This window comes from Trypanosoma brucei, chromosome 7, assembly GCF_000210295.1.
Source record: "Trypanosoma brucei gambiense DAL972 chromosome 7, complete sequence".
NCBI lineage: Eukaryota > Euglenozoa > Kinetoplastea > Trypanosomatida > Trypanosomatidae > Trypanosoma > Trypanosoma brucei.
Genome location: NC_026740.1, coordinates 1,618,986 through 1,642,639, shown reverse-complemented (window position 1 = coordinate 1,642,639; position 23,654 = coordinate 1,618,986). Strand labels below are relative to the sequence as shown.

Below are 23,654 nucleotides of genomic sequence, written 5' to 3'. Positions count from 1 at the left end.
CCACTGCCTTATACCATTTTCTTTGACATGTCACCCTTCTCAGTGGCAGTAAACCTTACATCCAATGGAAAAAAAACCACAGGCACAAAATCCAAGACATGTTTTCACGTTTGATTATTCCGAATCGTCGAGCAAAAGCTTGTGCCCTCTTTCCTCCCTTCCTTTTTCCTTTGTGGATTCCTTTACAGCGGCTGGTGATGCTGCGTTGGAGTCATTGCGGTTAGCTTCAGCCCCTGAAAAAGTCGGAAAACCATTCGGTTGGACATTTTCTGCTTGTGCTTCTCCCACCGCTGTCGATTTGCTGGCACCATTTGTATTACTGCGCTTCTGTATGTCACGAACGTATTCATCCGCGTTTTCTATACACCCACCAATACCATCCCAATCAATTACCTCGCCATCCGTAACAACCCATATGCCCTGATTGTTGTCATCCCCTTCCCAATCACCGCCATCATTATCATCCTCGTCATCCCCATCGCCATCCCCTCCTCCTTCGCCCCCTTCATCACCATCATCATCATCACTATCGGAGTACCGTTCCCTTGTGGGAACATAAATTGTTACCGGTTTGTGAACCCGGCGTGATTCTACGTCCAGGAGACGACGCTCCTCGTATGAGAGCGTTTTGTATGCATCTTTCAAGGGAGCTAACAAACCTCGTTTATACAACTGCCGTCGTTTCTCTAGCTCTGTTTCTGCACCGTCAGAACCCCTAGAACTCTTTTCCGAGCGCTGACGTTTTGGGGCACTCTTTTTCCGGGGTTTACTCTTCTTCCCTCGCTTCTTACTACTATTATTATTTGTCTCCTCTTCCTCTTCTTCATCATCACTCGAGTACTTCGGACCCTCGTATCGGGGGAACCCACCATAACCACTACCATCGCTTTCAGTGTCGCTACTACAGATGAAATCGTCATATGTATCGACATCATTGGAAGGAAAAGTGTTTATCACTTCTTCGTTCTCAAACAACGTCCGTTGCACACATTCACATATATGTAATTCAGCACGTTCTGTAGCCTCGACAACTCGGTTATACCTCAGACGGTTAAAGCGTGCATTGATGTACCAATAGCGCGTGACTGTCAATGATGGTACGGCGACGGCGGCATCCCCAAACTCCTGAACAGACTTTTTATACCTTTCCTCATGCAGATGATTATAATGTGAAATGTATTGAGAAATGAATTCCTTCAGGCGATAGTCTTCAGCTGTAACGACTGCCGCGTTGTGGATGTTTCGGACATGCTGTTTCCAGTGAATGGCGCGGCGAAACACAATATACGAAAGGGGCGTGTCCCACTCGATGTCACGACTCTGGTGTATTCTTGACACCGGCTCTGGGCCCTTCTGACCTTTACACCGTTCGCCATCGCCTTGTGCTCCATGACTGCCACTTTCATTAGTTGCATCGGATGATACGGGCACGACGGCCCTCTGCATTTGCTCAAAGACGTCTAACGGATCAATGAGAGGGTTTGGGTTACCCTCCATGTATTCAACCTCCAAGCCGTTGTCTATCGCATTAGGAATGTATCGCGTGGATAACCAGTGAAGATAACACGTGGGGCAGACGTACAACTCCGCCGGGTTGAGTAAATAAAACTGATCCATGATTTGTTCAAAATAAACGTGTCTATGTTGGATGGTGGTACCACCCCCACTTCCCCTGCCAAAAATAGTGCTATTTCTGGCCTCAAACCTAAATGTACGGCCCTCTACTTCCTCCACCTTCCGCTGCAATTCGGAGCACATGGGCTCACGAAAGTGCGGCGGCTGCATAAACATCCCCTTTTCCATAGCTATGCGAATGAGCGTCGACGTATTGTAAAACAAACGCAGAAACCCGTCCGGACTCAAAATTTCAACATACTTCGACGGGTGAAGAGGCTCGGCTGTGATGGCATCAATGCGCTCGGCGGCAATTTCCTCTAACTTTGCGGACCTCCTGCCATTTTTACCGCCGCGGGATGTACGCAACATGACACCAGGGGAGAAATATACGAACTGATATAAATATATATAATATTTATATTTACCTAAAGTATTTATTTATTCGTTTATTATGAACTACCACCAGCACCGACACCAATACACACGCACACAAAGGGAGACAATGGGAATAAATAGAAGGGAGGGAAAGAAAAAGGGGGAAAAATAAATATTTAAAGCAAAAGCCTTGTGCTTTGGTCACGTGAACCACAAAGCTAAGAATAAGAAAGAATATCCCTTTTTTTTATTTTTCTATTTCACTTTCTGACTTTTATTTCAATAAGTTCCCACACTGGGTACACTATTTTCCCTTCTGTAGGAAGAGGTGTCAGGGAGGCGGTGGAGGGAGGAAATAGCAAAAAAATAAAAATAATAATAACTACATAATAGGGGAAAAGAAGGGAGAAAAGACAAATTAAAACCAGAGTAAGAAATCTTTGAGTAGCCGGCACACATATGAGCGGGATGTCTCACCACGAGACAAAAAAAAATGAAGTGGGAACGACATGACGTGATGCAAAAAAGGGACATATTAATTATATTTTTTTGTGTTTTCGTGTGAGAAAGTAAGGGAGTGGTACCACAGGGTGACATGCAGCTCAAACAAACGAACAAAATTCCCTTCTCTTCCTCCTTTTCCATCCTCTCTGTCTCTTCTTTTTCCCTTTTGTTTACAGCCCCTCCGCTCACATTTGTGTTACAGCCGACGGTATACATACTACTGGACGAAGAGGAATTTTTTTAGACGAGGGGGGAAGAAAAGATAAATAATGATGGTAATAATAATAGTCGTGGCGGTGCTAATTAAAATTGTTGAACCTAAAAAAGAAAAGAATGAAAACACAATTACATAATCACTCACCCTCAATTCAATCGCCTCACGATACCTCCACGGTTCTTTTCCATCACTCCTTCATGAGCTTGTCCACTTTAATTTTCACTCTCTCGTTTTCGAAAGATGTAACAAGAGAAAAAAATACAAAGACAAGGAGCGGAAATCCAGTAACAACACACTCAGAAGGTTGACGTGGATAGCCTTTTTAGAAAAGTGAAAATTCATCCTCTGTCCATCAAAATACAACAAAACACTAAAAATAAAAAAAGGGCCACTCGCTACCTGGTGAGACCCTTTGGTTAAGATACGAACCAAGCAACACAGCAAACACATACTCTATTGCACACACACACACACATATATATATATATTTGTATGCAGTGCTGCTTCCCAAAGAGGGGGAAAAAAGAAAGAAAAGAAACCCCTCCTTCTTTCCTTTGCCCTTCTCAATGGAAGAATCCAATGATTTGCCTGACCGCGTCAAAGACAGTTCGGAATGGGATGGCACCAACCAGCACAAGAACCACCACATTGGCAACAATTAGGCCGGAGAACATATTGTCAATGCGATTCGCCCGCTCGCGGCGACGGGCAAACTCCTCCAATGTTTCGACCTCCTCCCCGTCCGATCGCTTCACACGTTTGGGTTTTTTTGAACCGACTTCTGTTTTCCACGGCAGCCTCCGCACCACATATGCGTAATATAATATCACCATCGCAACAAGGTTTCCACCAATGAAAGCAGCCAAAACGTGAGGCGGCGTTTCTTTGATGAGGCGCGGAATGTGTGGAATCACATGTGAAATTCGGATAAGTGAGAAGTCACATAAGGCGAGTGTGCCCCAATTCACCCACGAGGCTGAGCGGAAGAACAAAACCCACGCACCGTTCAGAAGAGCAAAGCAGGCGACAAGCACCCAGTCCACAATGGGCTCTGATAAGGGGAAACTGAGGAAAATAAGCGAGATAATGATGTATGGAATAAAACCGGATGGTTTTGAGGCCGCCTTTTCCGCCTCGCGCTCCAACATTTCCTCACGCCGCTCCTGCTGCAGCTGCCGAATCCGACTGCCCTCCTCCGCGCGGCGGCGGTTCGCCTCCCGAATCTTACTGGCGATATCATTGGAACTGCTCATGGTGTCCACCAACGTCACTCTACTCTAAGGATTGTGATTATAATTATTGTTACTATTACTATTATTATTCTTATTATTATTATTGGTTTTACAGATAGTGGTGTTATTTGTTCTGCAGATGAACCGCGTGCGTGAATGTGGTCTGCCAACAGCAATGGCCAACACAGACGAACACAGATACAACAGCAGATTAACCTCGTGTCTTTCACTTATCGTTTGTTAAACTGAGCAAAGGAAATAATTTGGCAGGCAGATATTATATCAAAATAAAATCATTACCAACGATTCATTCAAGGGGTATAGATCAACCATATATATATATATATATTTCAGTGCATGGGCGTACGTGCACGAAAGGTGCTTTTCCCTTTCATTCTTTTTGCCTTCTATAAGGTCCAACATTCACTCATTTCAGCATTTTGCTCGAGCAAAGTGAAGAAGAGCAACAACAACGACGAGTTTGCTGCGCACAGAATAATATGGAAAGCAAAGGAGGTGTTGCATGCAAAGGGGAGGACAAGCCAAAGAAGAAAAAAAAAAGGGAGGAAGAGAAACATCGCCGGTGGTATTGGCAACTCCGCTGTGACGAAAGAGCGGTTTCGCGTCGCCGCTCCACAGTTTGCCCGTTTCCACAAGAGTTCCAAAAGCAAACAAACTAACAAACATGTGGACTCAACCATCTGTTGTGGTGCACATTCCTGCTATACGACGAAACAATCCATCCCGTACTTCATGCGAGATGGCAAGTTGGCAGTGCGGCAGAGCTTCACTCAATACGTCATGCACGTCAAGCGGCTCACCATTGATAGACCTTTGCCGTATGATGGTGTTAACAACATCCGACATTTCATCATGCCACTTAGTTCCGGGTCCCATTTGACTGATTAAATAATCATTCAGCTCCTCCTTCTGAAGTGTATTCATTCCTTCGTACATCCTCGCCCCGGCCCCTTCCGCATCATTTTTGCCATGTGGAATAGTGGCGGGCTTCATGTTGCACTTAGCGGTTGTTCAATGATGTATGATGCACGATTTGAATAAACTCGAGAGGGAAAAAAGCAACCGTACTAACTACAAAGCACACTACTTCGCGATAAATGAACCGGCTCGCCACCCCTTCTTACAGCAGTTTTACGTGAATGAAATTACACGGAGGCGTGTATGCGCGTGTTAAACAGAGATGAAAAAAAGTGAAGAGGGGGAAATAAATCATATAAAGAGGACACCGTCGATACGTGTCAGTTGCAAGCGGATGAAAAGTAAAAACAGAAGAAGAAAAAAAGACCCAAACGGTCAGAAAACTGGTGGGAGCGAATGAGTACGTATGCGCGCGCACTGGAAAACGCACAATTTATGGTGAATAAACCATGTACTCTTCTTTCCAATAAAACAAGAGGAAAGTCATAATGTCACATCCTCTATTTATGTGGCCAACGACAAAAACGAAAAACAACAAGAACACCAACGGAAAACCAATCATGTACTTTCTCCAGCACACATATATGCACCTCAGTTCATTAGACCACAGGGGTGCGTGTACGCGAGGAAAAGTAGGAGGATATTGCTCACACGCTTTATGCAAGGAGAAATGACTCCCGGTGGTGCGATGCGAAAAAGCCACCTGATGCCACATGAATGATAGATTGTTTACCCAATGACGATACCAGTGGCAGCTTCTGCAACACACTCATCCCAGTACAACTCAAACCAGGCATTGTGGCGAGAAGCCCAAATACACTCTCCATTGCCGTAATCATGATCCCAGTGTGGGACATCATTGCAGCGGCAAATGGTTGCCCCACGGCGATGACACTACCAATATCTTGGCCACTTCTTACCGCCTGTTCCAGCACTTCCACCAGTGCGCAGACATCGTAGAGTCCCAAATTTAATCCTTGTCCGGCAAAAGGATGAATCCCATGCGCGGCATCACCGAGGAGAAGGCAACGGGGGCCGAAGGGTTGAAGAGCAACGCTGAGTCTTACCGGAAACATCCCCTGCGCGCGGACTGTCTTGCCGCCCAGTTCAACTTCCGGGACACTGATGATAAGCGGGATGTCGCGTGGGGCAAATGCATGAAGGCGTCGGTTAAGTTCTTCTACAAGTTCCGATTGCTTCGCAGCGGCTAGCTCGCGGGCATGCTCGGCCGTTGTGGAGAAGACAATATTAGAAGTGTCTTCAGACGTTGGTAACAACGCAATGATGTCACCATTCGTGAAGAAGTTTTGAAAGCAACAAACGTTGCCATCCGCGGGCCGCTTCAACTGAGCTGTACAAACAAAGGCGGTTTGCGCGTAGTCGTGCTGCACCAGTGCTGAACCGAGAGATTCGCGCAGGTGACCGCCACGCCCTTCACAGCCAAGTAGCAGCGAAAACTCAACCGGCTGATCACCCACTGACTTCCGCAGAATTGCCCGACCTGCAGGACCATCGACGATATTACGATGAGGAAGCGAATATGATCCCAAGGATGAGCCGAATTCAATGCAATCGGTGGGTTGCTCCTGAACTCCACACCCGTCACTTCCCAAAGGTTGTTGATATTGTTTCATTTGTTCCTCGACAACATCCAGCAGTGTGGTGTTAATGTCTGAATTGTAACAAATGAACCCAAGTGGGCTGTCTAAGTTCGTGAACTCGAGCAGCGGCTCCGCCGTGGATGTGCCGTTACCCAAAGGCCCATTCACAAAAAAATTTCTGGACTTCTCTTGTGAGGATTGGTCCGGAGCGACTGGCCCATTCGTGCGCTCGTGCCGAAGGGCAATACGATAATAGGCATGCTTCGTTTGCAATCGTTTCCAGGAGCCGAGGTTATCCAACAACTTGCTCGACACCGGTGTGAGACTGACAGTGCGTAGGTTATGCATGATATTCGCCGCGTCGTAATGCGGTCGTGCCATGGGATCCGCAAGCAGGAGTCGAGACAAACACCTCGAGTGCACATTATGTGAAACGGAACCTTCAGCTCCGACACTTCCTGCGAGAAAACGCGCTCTGAGTTTCTGAAGTGCAGCCATTGCGGCGGCTCCTACAATTCCTCCACCGGAAATAACAACGTTGTGCGCACAGTTGGGAGGTGTTGGCACCCCGGCAGTAAACAATACCCGTGTACGACCATTCATTATCGGTGTATACCTGATGTTTTACTATCTTTTCCTTTCCCGGCTAATACCCTTACGTGTGTATAAATGTATCTTTGTACCGACTACAAGGCATGAACAACAAGAGTGAGAGATTAACTGCCAGGTTAGCAGTCACAGTCCGATACACCGGAGAAAGAGCTTCTTATAATGCTTTTGTTAACATGTTAACAACAAAAAAAACATATAGCGCTACACTCATCAAAGTAACTGATTGACGTATCTCCTTGTTACTCGCAACTTTTGTGCGCCTCCCAGTCCTTTTCACCACTCACTTGGGTCTGAAAAACAGACCGCCCCCCCCCCGAACCACCACTATGCAACTTAACCGTAAACCATCAACACCCACCTGTGCAGGTTAGAAATTTGTCTCCACGTGCGTTGTCTTTTTGGTGCTGTCCCGTTTGTGTCACAACACCATCCTTCTCAACCTCCTTCCGGGATTGGAATGTAGCTGCGAACACACACCTGCAGGTGTCATTTATGCTCCGTGCCGCAGGGATTCTAACGGAAAAAACTCGACCATTGGTGGACAATCATAAGCACACGGCGTCAAGTGAGCAACCCCCCCGGCAACTTCGCCGTGGCTAAAGGAGGCCTTATAGTAGCCGCAGTCGAAATAATCTGGCGGGCTATGATACGGAGGTGCTATGACGTCCAAGAAAAGTGCAGGTCCGTCACTTTCATTCACTATTTCATGCAGCACACCGCCCTCTGTTGGCCCGAAAGACGTCACTGAAGAAGGGTCGCAGGGTTCACGCTGCGCAGTAACAACAGAAGAAGAAACAATAGCCGCTTCACCACCTTCACGCTGCTTCCGTATGGCGTCTTCGGCACTTAGAGGTTTTTCCCTCCAGTCCATTGACGTAACACGAATACTACCGAACAGCATGCGCTGCCAAACAACCATTAAACAGTGATCATGAAGTGGCAACATGCTTCCAGGGGACATGAGAAACCAACTAACGTGAACGCTATCCGTTTCGTAAAGGGTAGCGCAACCAACACGACGTTTACCCAAGGAACTACTGTTCCAAATCGTGGGGCCGGGGAAATGAAGGAGGTCGTGAAGGGAAAAGGCGGTCACAACAGATGATGGTGCGGTGGAACTACCGCCCTCCTGCGGAAAAGGAGGTACTGCCGATATGTATTGCCCAAGGTCACGTACCGTCAGTTGGCATAAGGCTCGCACAATACTGTCACCACACAACTGACCGCTATTGGCCTCAAGGGCAGCACGAAGCGCCAACATGCAGATTTTATGCCAATAACAATAATAACAACGTAACTTCTCTTCAATAACAAATTTAATGCTGACCGTGGGCAGGTGATTCAACCTTTAGGTGCCTTTAATCCAGTCGGTTCGTATAACGGTGTTTTTAAAAGTCAGGAAAGCAACAAAATGCAAGTATAAGGACGGCAGATATGACAGCAGCAAACCAACTGAGCAAACAAACAGAAGCGGAATACGAGTTAGTAACATGCTGCCCCAAGAAAAGAAGTAGCGGTTCACGGTATAATAGTAAATCACAATATTAACAAGCACAACAACGCACATTGTACGGAGTTTGCGGCATACGTATTCCCGTCACCATGGTTACCTTCGCATACAAATTTATAAAATTTCTTGTATGCTTGTGTGACTATTGATAAAGATGTGTACAAACAAAAGAGGAGAGGTGGGAGGTAAAATGTCGTGAAGAATAAGAGGTGAAATCATATGAGATTTACAACGGGAAAAACACCGAACATTTGGCTTTAGGTACGGACAAAAACGACAGCAGTTTTAAATAGTGAAAGTAGATGACACCACCAAGGAGAGATATAGGTACAGATGAAAAGGGAGTGTCGGTCGAACACGCACAGAAGATTAAAAAGGAAGAAAATGGGAAAACATTCATCAGGTAAATAATAATAATAATGAAACACTGAACAAGAAGCACGCGCAAATAGCATAAAAATGCTTGAAATATAGCAGCTATTCGGTGACACACTAAAAGAAGTAACAAGAAAAAATGCGAAGGCACCACCACCAACGACAGCAACTAATATTATAAACAAAAGAAATAAGCGGCAACTACCACGGAAACATATCGCTACCGGATTGTACTATCCGATTACGTGTCCTCTCACTGTACTGCCGCAACGCCGCCCCTGCTGCCAATGGACGCCCACATTCCGACTCCCCAACATCCATTTCCACATCATCGCCATACGCCACATCACCGTACATTTCACTTGGGGAAAATAATACCGCGGCGACGCCACCACCTCCCGGCATGACGCCTTCCGCCTCCATCGCTAACATCGTTGCTGCCATTTGCTCTGCGGGTGATAACTGAAGTGTTGCCGCGGCAGCACCGGCAAATGGAGTTGTGGGGCCACTCGTTATTGAAGGTATCTCTTTTTCACACGGCTCCTTCACTGAATTAATAACTAATGCCGTTTCGTTTTCATCATCGGTGTGCCTGCGTGGCAGTGGTTTACTGCAGCCAATTACCGGTCCTGCGCCCGTTGGCGGGTGGAGGAGAGTTGGTAGTAATCCATTGCAAAGTTCTTCATACACACCACCAAGTTGCGCCAGGCGTTCTCTAATCTTCTGCCGTGCCTTTGCTGTGGCCTTTCGGTTTTGTCTGGCCACCAGAGCCGCTGCTTTGGCTGCAGCTGCTCTTCTTTTCCTCAACACATTAATGGGAGTGAATTCTTCATCACTGTCATACGCTATAATGTGTGTGCCCATCTGGTATCCAAAATACGTAAATGTTATATATATATATATATATACACTTGTTTAATAAAATATCTGCCTATTTTCTTTTTTCTTTTTCTCTTTTCCCTTTTTGTCACTTGTATTTGACACCGTGCAACTAAAGTTTATCTCGCGTGTTTCTTTTTTTTCTCCTTTCTCGTTCTATGGTATTTCTATTAGCTTGTAAAGGAATACTTTATGGCTCTTTGAAAATGGTGGCTGTATGAATTTCTTCAAGGAGCACAATCCCCAGCCAAGCAATTACTTCTTTCTATCCCCTATATGTAAATAAATAATATATATATATATATATGATACAAATATTTGTTTTGCTTGTTTGCTACTCTTTTTTTTTCAATTAAAAAAAAAAATAACACGACTTCGGCACTAATGCAGGTTTCCCACTACCCCTTTTGTTAATTACTCTCACAATTTTTTTGTGCCTTATGGCAATAGTAACAGTAATAATAATAATGAATGAGGGAACAACAGGGCAAAAGGTAAAATGACGAGCAGACAATGAGAATAGAAGCGCGTAATTTTAAAAAGAAAAAAAAAGAGGAGAAGTGAAGAAGAGAAATACAATTTTTTTTTGATTTTTGGAGACACTTTAATTTTTTTTTTTTAAACAACAACCAAAACATCGGGGTGTAGGGTAAAAGTGAAGGCAATAACTTAAAGAAGATGTGGGAAAAAGGGAGGTGATGGTGAAGTGTAATGGAAACAGCAAAAAAAGAGGAAAACGTCTGCAGTTGCACCCTCCCAAAAATAAATATATATATATATATTTTTAAATATTTATGACATGAAACGTGTAAAAAAGTTGATTAACCGCCTCCGTTTTGGTATAGATAAATAAAGGTGAAAATGAAGAAGAACAGGAGGAGTAGGAGGAGGAGTTGAAAGGGGGAAAAAAGAAAGATAGAAAGAAACAGAAAGGAATAATGAAACAAATGAGTTAACGCCAGAAATAAGTAAAGGTTCGGGTACAATAAAGATACAAAATATAATATAAATAAATAAAGAAGAAAAAAAAGAAATTGAGAGAAACGGCACGTGTGTGCTTGTGTTTTATGTAGACAAGTGGAGGATAACGTTGAAAACTGCGGTATTGTGTTTTCTTTTCCTTTCGTGTACAAGCATACAATATATATTTGCTTATATTTTTTTCCCCCTCGCATTGATTGGACGGATGTTAAAAGAAGAGAGGGGAGGAGAAGCCATTACAAAATCAGGAAAAAATTTTCCTTTTTTCATAATATAAATTAAGCAAAACGAAAAAGAAATGATATAATAAATTAAACTAACGCAACATGGTAATGAAGCGCAAAAGGGGAGGGGAGAGGCAAAACGAGAGAAGTGACAATAAAGTTATGTACTTAATTTATCATTATTTTTAATATTGTTATTATTATTATATTCGTAAGGTCACATTAACAAAGGAAAAAGCATAGGAAAAAACAATGCAGCGGCGCTGATGACACTCGTAAAGATCAGCGGTATGGAAAAGGGGATCAAAAATATATAAATTAAAATCAGAAAAAAAAAAGAAGAAACCGTATGAAAATGCCCGAACAAAAACATGCAAAAACACATACACAGATAATGATAATAATAGTAATTATTAGAATAACAATAATTATTAAAAAGCAGAATGGAAATGGAATTACAAAGAAACTTGAAAGTGTGTTCAAACGCTGTGTTTCTTCACATCCTTCAATCACATTTGCATCTCATCTACAACATGTACAACAAAGTTATGAAAAGGAAAACCACATAACAAAAAAAAACATACAACGAAACCAATCCTGAAGGTTACGCCCTGCTGATAATTAAGAGAGAAAAGTATGAAGTTTATGAAATAGCCAAACATACGCGTGGAGAGAAACAGAAATAATGGAAATATATTTGCACTTATTTATTATAGAGGCACATACACAAATTACGGGGAGAGTAGGCCATCACGGAACGAAAGAGAGAGAGAAGGAAGAAAGGAAAAGAAAAAAGAAAAAAAAGGTGGAGTTAAATGTCTTCTTTTTGTTTTCTGCTTTCTTCCTTTAAGGCGTGTGTATTGCCACTACCCAAATATTAAGAAATATAAACATATATATATATATATATATATTATTTATACTTAATTATTCTTCAATTTATTTTGAGTTGTCAGTAGTTCTTGCCTATTAATTCGTTTATTTATAAATCACAAATGCACATGTCTAAAATACACCCTTCTCCCTCCCCCCCAAAAAAAAAAAACACACACACACACACACCGTCTTATCTTCCTTCATGACTTTCCCCACGCAATAAAACACGTGTGTGACTTCCTGCTTTTAATAATAATAATAATACTAGTAATATGTATTTTTTAAATATAATAACAATTGGCTCCTTTTCAACTTTAGCATTAACTTCAACTTTAATTTTTTCTTTTTCTTTTTTTAATACGGTGGAAGCGTAAAAGAGGGGTTGTGCAAAAACAACTCCCTCAAAAAAATGAAGAGATTAAACACCCGTATATGTGTGTGTTTGTGTAAGCGGGAAAAAATTAAAAAAAAAATCAAATAATAACGTAACAACAAATCCACAACCAACTTCTGGCAACAGCAACAACGAAAAATAGTGATAATAATGGTAATAATTATGATAATTACAACAAAACAAAAGCATTTCCTCCTCTTTTTTCTTTCTTTTGATTGCAGCATAATAATAATAATAAGAATTGATTTTGGAGCGCAAGATGGAAGTTAGATGGAAAACACAACATCAACACACACACACACACACACACACACACATAACAAACTATTTAACGAACGTGAACACGAAAAAAATTTTCTTCCATTTGTTTTCTCTTTCTTTTTTTTTTTTTTACTCCGTCAAAAAATGATCGAACAAAAATAAAGGTAGTGAGGAATAGAAGGTGTAAAGTCAAACAAAAAAAAAAAAAGAGCCCCTTCTACTTTTTTTACTTTTTTTTTTTTAGATTTTTTCCCGAGAAGTTACGAGCAGATGTGGAAATTCTGTTTAAAAAAGAGAGGAATAAAAACACAAATATAAATACGAGTTCATAAATATATAAAATAAGCGGACACATGCGATTTATACGAGTTTATCAATTTCCCTTGGATTCCTCTCCTTACACATTTCCATATATTCCACAAACCAACTCACTGATCGCTGCATCCACAACCAATTTGTTTGTTTGTTTTGATTTGTTTTATTCCCATTTCCTTTGTGTGTGTGTGTGTGTGTTTTATTAAATGGAAAAATTTCCCTTCCTCCACCCCCGCATAAAACAACAACAACAATAACAAATAAAACAACAATAAATAATGAAACTCCCTTATTAATATATAAAAACATATAAATATAAATATATAAATATATAAATATAAAATAAATAAATAAATAAATATATATATATATATGAGGTATACTATTATTTTTTGTCTACTATTCTTCCATCATTATGCATCATCTTTTTCGCATTGTAATGACTGGAAGCATGAAGTTGTCCCTTCCGTTATGTTGATAATTTTGTGGATATGTTGGGCTTCGGTTGCATGCGCCGATATTTGGTAATATGAGACATGTTGGAGAGGAAACTGCTGTTTGGAAGCCGTGACGGTCCAATGGACGACAAATTAAGCTGCGATGGGCCCCACGTCCCAAAACATCCGTCGCTAAGCGATGATTAACTGCTGGCAAGGTGCCCTCCTCACGAGCTTGAATGTGATGATCCATACAAATGGTACTTCGCATGTGTGAACGTTCCGGTTGGGTGCGATAGACATTATATTGATCATCATTATGAACTACATATGCCTTAACATTACGGCGACCCATATTAATTCGAATCTCCTCCGCTATCGCCTCACCAACTTCTTCATGATAATCAAATGCCGCATCTCCATAACATTGTTCATAATAATCGTTATGAGATGTTTCCGTCGATGCTTCCTGTTTGTTATAGTCGCTATATGCCATTTCCTCCTCTTTACTTCTTTTTTTTTTTGTTTTTTACCACAACTTTTCTTGTCGTTTTCTTTTTTTTTGTTTGTTTGTTTGTCTGTTTTATTTTTTAATTTACTTGTTTGCGTGGTTTTCTGCTCTCCCCTTAAATGTTTCCCTTCGCGTATATACTTTTGGTATGATGGTCACCTATTCTTGTCCCTTTTTTAAAAAAATAATAATAATAATAAGAAATTTGCTGTCCCTCCGTACTAATGTTGTTGTTGTTGCTGTTTTTTTCTTCCCTTTTTTGTTTTTTTTCTTTTAAGTTGGTGCTCCCCCCGCTGCCACACTTCACTACGTTTGTGAGATCATATGTTGTAATAATAACAATGGTGATAATAAGGTGATAATAAGAAGAAATAAGAATATATTTATACATAATATATATATATATATATGAATATATATATATATATGAATGCCGACATACCCTAATTATAGGAATCAATATCAACATCATGTTACGAGAAAATCATGATGAAATATATAAATTACCGCACTCATTCTCTTTCTTTTTTTTTTCAAAAAAAAAAAATTCTCGCAATTTGGCAACCGAAATGAGGAATATGAGGAAGAGGAAAAATAAAAAGAGGGGATATAAAAGGAGACGGATGGGCGGCAAAAACGCAATTTTTTAATTCTGTTTTTTTTTTCCTTTTTCCTCTTTCGAACACACACCATTTTGACTTTTCGCCTCTTTCTTTATATATATTTATATATATTTATATATTGGGTTTGGAAGCTTCCCTTTTAGATGAGGTTTTCCAGCACGTTTGCGTGAAAACAATATTAAACTCCACCCATCCATCCAATTCAGTTCAATTCAATTTAGTCCTTTTTCTTTTCACCTCTTTTTTTTTTCTTAAAAATTTTTTTTTCGTTTTTGATTCTTATTTTCCCACACAATCACTCTTCTCATTCATGTCATCATTGTTTCATCCTCCCCTCTTTTTTTTTTTTTGCTCCTTCCGTTATTTATTTATCTGTTTTTTTTTCCCTCTTAATTTCATTACTTTTACCATATGCATTACTTGTTTCTGTTTACATCCCCCCTCACTTTCCTTCCTTTCATAAAAAAAAAATTAATAAAAAACATAAACAAAAAAATGAGAAGCAAAACATAAAAAAAAACGAAAGCAAATGCAAAATGGCGAAATAATAATGAAAAAAAGAAAAAAAGCGCATGAAACCAAAAAATAAAATATAAACGAGACGCCCCCCCCCCACACACACACACACCCACACGCAACCAAACGGAGAAGTACCAAAAAAAAAAAAAAGGGAACAAAGAAACGAATGAACGGCAAAAACAAAAAAAGTTGTATGAGTGTGTGGTATAAAATAAAAATAAAAACAAAAACAAAAACAAAACGAAAAATAAAACCAACCACCGAAGCAAACACAACAGCGAAGGAAAAAAAAAATGAACATAAACACTGAAAAAAAGAGGGAAACACAACATACATACATGCACACATATATATATTTATATATATATATATATATTTAAAAAAGGAATCTACCTCTTTCACTTATTTATCCATCTGTTTCTTTTACTTTCTTTTGCCTCATTTGCTCATATTCACCCATTCGCGGACGCATAACCCTCCATATTCCACCATTTTCATCTCAAATTCGCCTTAATTAATTTATTTGTTTATTTCCTCCCCCCCTCAAAACCTCCTTGCCCCCTTCATCCTCTTCATCTTCTTACGCCTTTTTTTTTCTATTTCACTCCTTTTTTTTATTTCTGTTTCCTTTAATAGTAGTAGTAATAAAAATAATAATAATGATAGTAATAATAACAAGGAAAGAAAATAAATAAATAAATAAAATAAGACTTGCCTCCTATCTATCAAAAATCATGAGGCTCATTTTCATCACATGTTGCTTTTAACAAATTCCTTCAGTGCTGCCACATCACGGGCTCCTTCGTAGCGGAGGCCTTCTTTTTTACTTCGAGCAAAAAGCAGAAGTGTCGGGTACCCGCGAACATCAAAACGCTCCGCCACATTGCGGTGCTTGTCAGCATCCAATCGAGCAATAACCACCGATGTCATCTTTCATTTCTTTTGCGAGTTCCTCCCATTTGGGTTTAAGACGTTTGCAATGTCCACACCATGGCGCATAAAACATTACAAACACATGTTTCTCCGTATCCAACGCCACCTTATCAAAATTATCAGGAGTTAACTCCACGGAATCCTTCGCCTCATCAGCAAATGAGCAAACAGTAACAAAAGCGATGGCAACAGATAAAAGCAGAAGTGCAAATGAGTTCCTCATCTTTTTTTTGTTTTTGTTTTTGCCTTCCCTTCAAATAAAAATCGGGCTCTTGTGGATGTTATTGTTACTATTAGTTGTAATAGTATTATTATTATTACTATTATTATTATTATTTCCCTTTTCTTTTTTCAGTATTTAGAACTTTTTCAAGTAATGCCTTTTTTACTTTCTTTCTCCCCTTTTAGCCTGTTTGAATGTTGCTGTTGTTGTTCTTGCTGTTGATATTTTCTGTGTAGTGTAGCTGATTGATAAACTTCACTTTTGATTTCACATACAATAACCACCAATATAAAATACAAGTGGAAAAATATCCGCAAAAGAAAAGGAAAGGAAAGAAGAGGAAGAAAAAGAAATAGTTTAAGTGAAGACTCAACGTAATTTACAATTCTCTGAAATGTATATATATATATATACAAAAAAAAAAAAAAGAAACCTAAGCAACTTAACAATGAAAGAAGGGGGGGAAAAAAATGACTAATACTTTGCGTTGAAGCGCCTCATGCCAGTGAGGACACAAAAGCTTCAACTTTACGAGAGGAAAACACAAATAAGCAGACATGAAACCATAAATTTAAATATTTTATCTGTTATTTTGAAAACCTTCCTTCTCTTTGCAATAATAAAATTAAAAATAAAATATACAACTCATTATTACCGAAACAGAAGCACATAACAAAAAAAAAATAGTGAAACCGTCCGGGTGACGGCACTAACACATTTTTATCGTTTTTTTTCCCCCGTTGCTTCAAATGAAGCAATTTATTTTATTTATTTATTTTTTCCCCTTCGCAGTAGACGCTTCCCCACTTGTAAATAAATATAAATATATTGTTTATTTTCATGTATTTTTGATGTCATTGTCCCTCCTTCCACTTCCACACTTTCAGACGTTAATATTCGGAAAGGAGTTAAAGGAACATAAGAAAGGAAGAAGTGTTGAATGCCGCCCCAAAAAAGTAAAAGAAATAACGAAATAAAGAAAGAAACACGGTGAAGCACGTAATACAAATACGAATTAAGAACACTAACATGTACATAAGTATAAATCCGTTTGTTTGCTCTGTGGTGAATATTTTAACGATGAAATTGCTCCGCATACAGTTTTGCATGGAATCAAAATAAAAAATAAAAAAATTGATCAACTAAACACAAAAAGGGCACTCATACGGTACACACTATGAAAAACGGACGGACCCACCCACATATATATATATATATATATGAGTTTGATTACGTAGGAGTGTTTTACGGTTTCCTCAACTTACGATGCTCACTCGGTACTTCCGTAAAGCTTATTATTATTATTATTTTATTTATTTATAGTTATGTGTGTGTGTGTGTTTTTTTTTTGAAATTCTTCACAGTCCTTCTCTTACCTTCGCTAACTTTAACTGATTCATTGATTTCAAATGGTAACTCTTTTCCTCCTCCATCCCCTCTTACAATTTTATGAGTTTTGAAAGACAAAACTGTCCAGTAATGGAAGGAGGCCCTGTCCATTATACTCCAGTGGTGTTGCCTTTTCTAAACGGGTATAAAATAACATTGTTGGGTAACTTTTTACGCCCATACGCTTCGCCGTTTCGGGAAATGCCTCCGCGTCAATTAATGCAGCCACAAATGTATCAGCGGTGGGTCGTTTAAATTGACTTATGGAGAGATCCGCCCATAATTTTACAGCAGAGCGGCAATGACGGGACCACGTCACGCAATACAAAACAAATACATCTTTTGTGGGATCCATCACAATTGTGTCAAATGTCGCATCAGTGAGCTGCACAACACGTGATGGCACTTCATAATCCACATCTGCATAATATCCCATAACAACTCCAGAACATAACAGCAGGAATGAAAGTAGCACATGCATTAGTGAGTGCGAGGACAAATGTAGCGATATCATATTCTCTGTTTTCTTCTTTTTTATTTTTTTTAAAAAAAAGATTTGCCCGAAGGTATAAAATTTCCTAAGGTTTAAATGCTTCTTCTCGCCAAGTGTTGCTTTTGAAATTTATTTTCTTCTTTTTTTTTCTTTACGGTCCTTAATTTTAATAGCACTCAACTCGTCTCGTCTACCAATGATGATACAACTTTCAGTACAAGAAATAAATATAAGGCTGAGTGTATTGCGGTTATGTAACTATTGCACAAAAACCTAAAGCTTCCGAATTGTTTTTTGAATTTGTGAGAAGTCTTTCGGCGTGTCACAATCCCGCACCACCACCGCCACCACAAAAAAAAACAAACAAAAACAACAAAAAGAAAGAAGAGAGAAATAAATTAAAAAAAAAAAGTGTTGCAAGTTCATATTGTATTGTAAGAGACATGAACAGGAAAATAATAATAATAATGATAATGATAATAATAAGCACCAAATTTTTCTCAACTTAACTTTTTGTTACTTCATGTTGCGTCGTTTTAATAATGAAACAAAGTAGAAGTGATGTAATAATGGAACGCCTATCAGTAAAAGAGGGAGGAAGAAACAAGAAAAAACAAACAAACACCAACAATAACAACAACAACAATAAGAAATAGACGCCGATGAGAATCCCCCAGGTTTAAAATAGAGAAAAATGGGGGTGAAGGGACAAGTAACTGGACATTCTGAGAGTAGAGCACAAGTTTTTTTTCTTTTTTTTAAAAAAAAAAAGAACAAATAGAAAACAAAAAAAAAGAAATTGGAAGGGAACAACAGCAAGAAACGACGACGACAACAACAACAATACGAAAAAGAAGGGAGGTTCCTTTACTTTCGATTTATTATTACTGTAATTGTTATTACACCATCATCAAATAATTTCTTTCTTCCTTTTCTTTCCTTTCATTTTCCAAATATAATTTCTTTTTTTTTTGTTTTGGTTGAAAAGAAGAGACTGAAGACAATAAAACAACAGCCTTTAAACACTGTAAAGACCCCGCTTTGAAACCGGATCACAAAAAAAAACCCAACGAAACCTCGTATCTTTCATCAACCGCGTCAGCAACAGCTAATCAGCACAAAAAAAAAAGAAAAGGAAAAAGAAAAGGAAAAAAAAAAAGAGAAACATTCAGCTGTGATGAAAATAAACACACGCGCTAAAACCAAACCGCGAATCATAACTGAATGAGCGACGGGTTGAAGGGGAGAATCTCTGAAAGGAAAATACAGAAAAGGAAAGTGAAACAACAGTAACAACACACCCACAACATTAAAACAACCTTTATTATTATTATTATTATTATCATCCGCCCCTGTTTCTTTTCCCTGCATCTCTTTTGTACTCATTACTATTTTTCTTTTTTTGCTTTTACTCTCCGCTTATACATTCATTTGTTCACTTATTTTAATTTAATAACGTTGCTACCCTTCCCTTCCCGCCATATCACATGGGACATGCAAATCAAGAGGGAAAAAAAAAGAAAAAAGAAAAAAAGCAAGAAAAACAAAAAAAACCAACACATAAAGCGAAACCTATTTACACGTAACAAAATATAAAAGTCCATGAACTTATGTCTCTAATACATTACGCAAGGGAGAAAATTGAGGTGGTGCTAATCGCTACTCTCTCTCTCTTTCTCTCTTCTTGCAACTCATCATCCAACACCAAACATATTTTTATCGGTGTTTAAAGTAACAAAAACAAAAACTAATAAGATTAAAAAAAAAACATAACACAACACAACACATCAAAGGAAATGAAGCGAGACAGCGCAGCGTAGTGTAGTGTAATGTAATGCAGAAGAGGGAGGGGGGGGGGAAATCAATAAACTGAAAGGATGACATTTGATTTATTATATATATATTTTTTAAATATATATTTCAATATATTTTAATATATATTTATACCTGGAAAAATGCTCTCCGTCACTAAAAAAGTCCCACTGTGATTTTTCTTCTCCCTTCCCCCTCCCTTCGGTTATATCACACTAAAACTCTACACGCAAGTACCCAAACGCCGCACTTCCCTCTTCTCTTGCTCCCTTCCTCAATAAAAACAAAAAAAACCAACGGAAAATATTAAAAAAAAATAAGACGAGATCAGTTGATGGGAAAAAAAACACGAATAACAGTTTCTCTTCCCTCTTCTCAGTTTTTTTTTCCTCTGCATTGCTTCTCCTCCAACTTCCCCCCCACTCCCCTTTCACACACGCTGTAACGAACCAAATCCCCGTGAAAACTAAAATGCAAAAACAAAAACAAAAAGAAGTTAAAGCTGAAACAAAAGCAAAAGGAAAAATAAGAGAAACAGTAATGAGAACATCGAAACGGTACCACATGACCTCAACCTCAACTTCCTTCTGCTGCTTCTCACCAATTTAAATATCGCCATCATTCTGCCGCCACATTATAATATTGTCAACGACTTTAATGCGAAAAAAGAAAAGGAAGAGAAACAAGAAGAGGATATAATAAAACAAAAAAAATGAAATCTCTCTCTCTTTTTCAGTTTATTTACAAGCATTTGTACGTGTGTGTGTGTGTGTGTGTGTGTGTGTGTGTGTGTGTGTGTGTGTGTGTGTGTGTGTGTGTGTGTGTGTGTGTGCATACCGCATCAAAAAGGAAAAAAAAAGAGCAAACAAAAAACAAACAATCGAAAAAAAATCAAAAGGGAGTGACGAGGAGAAATGAAACAGGGAACGCGAAGGAGTATCGATTTCGCACGCTGGGAAGAAGGAGATGATGATGAATATCATAAACATGTATCACAAGGTTCGTTTCTAATTCATCTTTTAACATTTTTGCCCCCATTTTACTGTGATCACGCCCATGAGCAGATGTAACACACACACACACACACACACACACATATATATATATATATATATGCATCTTTCATATGCATATGCGAAATGTACGCGCAGCGTGGGCCGTTGCACTTTTCTCTTGATTTATTTCCTCTCTTTTTTCTTATCTTTCTTTTTCTTAAAAAAAAACAGCAGTTACCGTTTGAGGTTGAATTTGTAGTCTGCAAATATCACGCCCCGCGGATCCACTTCCCTGACGGCGTTGCGTTCGTCCGGTCGCTGATGATGTTGCTGCGGTGTATTATCTTCTACTTCAGGGAAATAATGCGTGTCGAGTGGGTCTGATAATTCAGGAACAAATGCCGGAGGAGTCTCTCGCAATCGCTCCCAATCAATATCATTAAAGAAAGGATGTTCCTTCACGCCCTGAAAGTCAAGACGATCCCGCTGATCACACATGAGGCGACGCAAAAGATCTGTCGCCTCCGGTGGGACGCCACGATCTGATGGATAAGTGAGGTACTCCCGCCAGTGTGTTATTTTGTGACAGGTGGAGCTCGTGTCACTGGAAAAGAAGGGTGGGATCCCGTAAAGCATTTCATACATGATAACACCAACAGACCACCAATCACAGTTCACACCATATCGCTGTCGCAGAAGAATCTCTGGTGCGATGTAACCCGGACTACCAACAATAGATTCAAAGATGCGACGAGCCTGGGGATGTGCGGAGGCATGAGACCCGGCAGGTGTCAAACTATTGTAGTTTGCAGTGGGTGAGTGGGGGTTGTGGGGGGATACGACTGGTACGGAATTTGGCCCTTGGCAGGTGGAACCGCAGGTATTTGACAGGTTTGCACTGCTATTGCTACTACACAAGGCGTCGTTGCCCTCCTCTAAGTCAAGAAGTTCCTCTCCTACCTTTGCGAAACGCTTGGAAAGCCCGAAGTCAGTTAGCTTGATGTGCCCTTTGGCGTCCAAAAGAATGTTATCGGGTTTGATATCACGATGAACGAAGAACATGTCATGAACACTTGCAACCGCAGCGCACAGCTCAGCAATATAAAACCGTGTGCTCTCTACGTCAAACCGCTGTTTGATGCACAGCCATGAGATCATATCACCACCTGGCATGTACTCCATCACCATATATAAGTATTGTTCATCCTGGAAACTGAGGTACAGTTTCACCACCCACGGATTTGTGGACGCCGCTTCGGCCATCACATCCTTCTCCGAACGAACGTGCGAAATCTGCTTCTTGCGTATCATATCCGTCTTGCGCATTCGCTTTAGTGCATATAACTGTTTGTCGTTGTCATATTTTTTATAGCAAAGGTACACCTCACCAAAAGCACCCTTCCCGATGCGTTTGACGAGCACAAAGTCGTCCACACATGGTTCCCTCGGGCGAGGGCCAACGGGGCGCGCGGTGTTTCCACTTCGGGTGTCACGCAACATCCCACGGTAATGATTTTCCAGAAATGCCTTGCTTGCGGAAGCCTTGTGATGAGAAACATCAGATATGGGACTGCACTCCGTATAGGCGGCGCCTTTAAGAACCTTCGGTGGCTCTTTCCGCGTGGACATCTCAACTACTGTCCTTGTATATCTTTCTTTTCTTCTTTTTTTGCTATACTTCTCTTGATCTTTCTCTTCGCTTTCTACTACCTATATTTGAACTAACCGAAGAACATTAAAAGAAGAACCAGGCTCGTGTGCTTTTCCGTGTGGCGGAAGTGTGTGTATGTGGAAACCTAAAAAGTGGGCGCGTTCATATTTTTGCCACAAACCATTACTAGATGGTAATATATCACGAAACGCAAAAGTTGAAAAAAAATTACCTCTATTATTGCTGAAGCCGATGTTATTTCCCTCCATAACCCTTTCAGTGAGTTTGTCACCATTTAGCTGCTAATTCCCACTTTTCACAATTCCTGTCAGTTATTATTATTATTATTATTATTATTATTATTATTATTATATATATACCGCGTCGCCACGTGCCAATCTCCACCGCGGTCCGTTTCCGCGCTTATTACGCATGTGGAAAAGGCGACAGACGGGGAATTTGAAATCGGGCCAGAATTGCATTTGTTTACTTATTTTGTGCACTTATATTTGCGAGTCCCACCCCTTTCCAAGAAGGGATGACATTTATCCCTGCTCTTGCCTTTTCCGCTCGCTATTTCATTCCCTTCCTTTCTTTTTTTTTAAAAAAAAGCATTCATTCTAACTATTCTTTACATTCTAATCATCAGTTTGTTCTAAGACAAACTGCAAATATAAGTTTTATGTCCTTCCTTTTAATATCTCTCTCCATATATCTCATGCTCTTGTCAGCATTTATGCTTTGAAGAGGTGATGAGGATAAGAATCAGCGACAATGGCAACCACGAGAATAAGAAAAGAAGAAAAGTAGAGGAGACAGGAGAAGTGAATCAAAGATATAAAAAAAAAAGAGAGAAGTTTTCCCTTTAAAGATATATAAAAAAGGGGAATAATAATACGAATAAACACTGACAGTTTGTTTATCGTTAGTGCTATTTATTAATTTATTTTTAGCAACATATAAGCGTTCACACAACACTCACCACTTACTTACGTTTCGTCACTGCTCTCAGTTCACCACTACTTGCAAAAGAAGAGTGACAGACAGACAAAGATGAGACGATATTATCCGATTAAATTTCATCACCAATGAAACACATAAGTTGTTTCTTCCTTCCTTTCTTTTTTTCTTTTTTTCTTTTAGATATCACACCACA

General features: G+C 39.8%; 15 protein-coding genes across 15 annotated transcripts; all 15 read right to left on the bottom strand.

Moving 5' to 3' along the window:
• Positions 1–114: 114 nt before the first annotated feature.
• On the bottom strand, positions 115–1,986 carry TbgDal_VII6820 (hypothetical protein, conserved; the record flags this gene model as incomplete). The annotated part of the gene is made up of 1 exon (XM_011776769.1): positions 115–1,986. One exon carries the CDS (start codon positions 1,984–1,986, stop codon positions 115–117), a length of 1,872 nt encoding a protein of 623 aa, XP_011775071.1.
• Positions 1,987–2,271: 285 nt separating this feature from the next.
• On the bottom strand, positions 2,272–2,712 carry TbgDal_VII6810 (hypothetical protein, unlikely; the record flags this gene model as incomplete). The annotated part of the gene is made up of 1 exon (XM_011776768.1): positions 2,272–2,712. The coding sequence occupies one exon, from the start codon at positions 2,710–2,712 to the stop codon at positions 2,272–2,274; it is 441 nt and encodes a 146-aa protein (XP_011775070.1).
• A 564-nt stretch (positions 2,713–3,276) lies between these two features.
• On the bottom strand, positions 3,277–3,966 carry TbgDal_VII6800 (hypothetical protein, conserved; the record flags this gene model as incomplete). The annotated part of the gene is made up of 1 exon (XM_011776767.1): positions 3,277–3,966. The coding sequence occupies one exon, from the start codon at positions 3,964–3,966 to the stop codon at positions 3,277–3,279; it is 690 nt and encodes a 229-aa protein (XP_011775069.1).
• A 672-nt stretch (positions 3,967–4,638) lies between these two features.
• TbgDal_VII6790 (hypothetical protein, conserved) lies at positions 4,639–4,959 on the bottom strand (the record flags this gene model as incomplete). The annotated part of the gene is made up of 1 exon (XM_011776766.1): positions 4,639–4,959. One exon carries the CDS (start codon positions 4,957–4,959, stop codon positions 4,639–4,641), a length of 321 nt encoding a protein of 106 aa, XP_011775068.1.
• A 581-nt stretch (positions 4,960–5,540) lies between these two features.
• On the bottom strand, positions 5,541–7,088 carry TbgDal_VII6780 (Monooxygenase, putative; the record flags this gene model as incomplete). The annotated part of the gene is made up of 1 exon (XM_011776765.1): positions 5,541–7,088. The coding sequence occupies one exon, from the start codon at positions 7,086–7,088 to the stop codon at positions 5,541–5,543; it is 1,548 nt and encodes a 515-aa protein (XP_011775067.1).
• A 499-nt stretch (positions 7,089–7,587) lies between these two features.
• Positions 7,588–8,358, bottom strand: TbgDal_VII6760 (hypothetical protein, conserved; the record flags this gene model as incomplete). Its single annotated transcript, XM_011776764.1, has 1 exon — positions 7,588–8,358. One exon carries the CDS (start codon positions 8,356–8,358, stop codon positions 7,588–7,590), a length of 771 nt encoding a protein of 256 aa, XP_011775066.1.
• An 825-nt stretch (positions 8,359–9,183) lies between these two features.
• TbgDal_VII6750 (T. brucei spp.-specific protein) lies at positions 9,184–9,846 on the bottom strand (the record flags this gene model as incomplete). The annotated part of the gene is made up of 1 exon (XM_011776763.1): positions 9,184–9,846. The coding sequence occupies one exon, from the start codon at positions 9,844–9,846 to the stop codon at positions 9,184–9,186; it is 663 nt and encodes a 220-aa protein (XP_011775065.1).
• Positions 9,847–10,682: 836 nt separating this feature from the next.
• Positions 10,683–11,036, bottom strand: TbgDal_VII6745 (hypothetical protein, unlikely; the record flags this gene model as incomplete). The annotated part of the gene is made up of 1 exon (XM_011776762.1): positions 10,683–11,036. The coding sequence occupies one exon, from the start codon at positions 11,034–11,036 to the stop codon at positions 10,683–10,685; it is 354 nt and encodes a 117-aa protein (XP_011775064.1).
• A 2,296-nt stretch (positions 11,037–13,332) lies between these two features.
• TbgDal_VII6740 (T. brucei spp.-specific protein) lies at positions 13,333–13,845 on the bottom strand (the record flags this gene model as incomplete). The annotated part of the gene is made up of 1 exon (XM_011776761.1): positions 13,333–13,845. One exon carries the CDS (start codon positions 13,843–13,845, stop codon positions 13,333–13,335), a length of 513 nt encoding a protein of 170 aa, XP_011775063.1.
• A 130-nt stretch (positions 13,846–13,975) lies between these two features.
• On the bottom strand, positions 13,976–14,332 carry TbgDal_VII6734 (hypothetical protein, unlikely; the record flags this gene model as incomplete). Its single annotated transcript, XM_011776760.1, has 1 exon — positions 13,976–14,332. One exon carries the CDS (start codon positions 14,330–14,332, stop codon positions 13,976–13,978), a length of 357 nt encoding a protein of 118 aa, XP_011775062.1.
• A 567-nt stretch (positions 14,333–14,899) lies between these two features.
• TbgDal_VII6732 (hypothetical protein, unlikely) lies at positions 14,900–15,334 on the bottom strand (the record flags this gene model as incomplete). Its single annotated transcript, XM_011776759.1, has 1 exon — positions 14,900–15,334. One exon carries the CDS (start codon positions 15,332–15,334, stop codon positions 14,900–14,902), a length of 435 nt encoding a protein of 144 aa, XP_011775061.1.
• Positions 15,335–15,752: 418 nt separating this feature from the next.
• TbgDal_VII6730 (protein disulfide isomerase, putative) lies at positions 15,753–16,158 on the bottom strand (the record flags this gene model as incomplete). The annotated part of the gene is given in 2 exon segments (XM_011776758.1): positions 15,753–15,929; positions 15,931–16,158. Coding segments are annotated over 2 exon segments (405 nt in total).
• A 1,447-nt stretch (positions 16,159–17,605) lies between these two features.
• Positions 17,606–18,061, bottom strand: TbgDal_VII6720 (hypothetical protein, conserved; the record flags this gene model as incomplete). Its single annotated transcript, XM_011776757.1, has 1 exon — positions 17,606–18,061. One exon carries the CDS (start codon positions 18,059–18,061, stop codon positions 17,606–17,608), a length of 456 nt encoding a protein of 151 aa, XP_011775059.1.
• A 2,006-nt stretch (positions 18,062–20,067) lies between these two features.
• TbgDal_VII6710 (hypothetical protein, unlikely) lies at positions 20,068–20,418 on the bottom strand (the record flags this gene model as incomplete). The annotated part of the gene is made up of 1 exon (XM_011776756.1): positions 20,068–20,418. One exon carries the CDS (start codon positions 20,416–20,418, stop codon positions 20,068–20,070), a length of 351 nt encoding a protein of 116 aa, XP_011775058.1.
• Positions 20,419–21,081: 663 nt separating this feature from the next.
• Positions 21,082–22,476, bottom strand: TbgDal_VII6700 (protein kinase, putative; the record flags this gene model as incomplete). Its single annotated transcript, XM_011776755.1, has 1 exon — positions 21,082–22,476. The coding sequence occupies one exon, from the start codon at positions 22,474–22,476 to the stop codon at positions 21,082–21,084; it is 1,395 nt and encodes a 464-aa protein (XP_011775057.1).
• Positions 22,477–23,654: the final 1,178 nt, after the last annotated feature.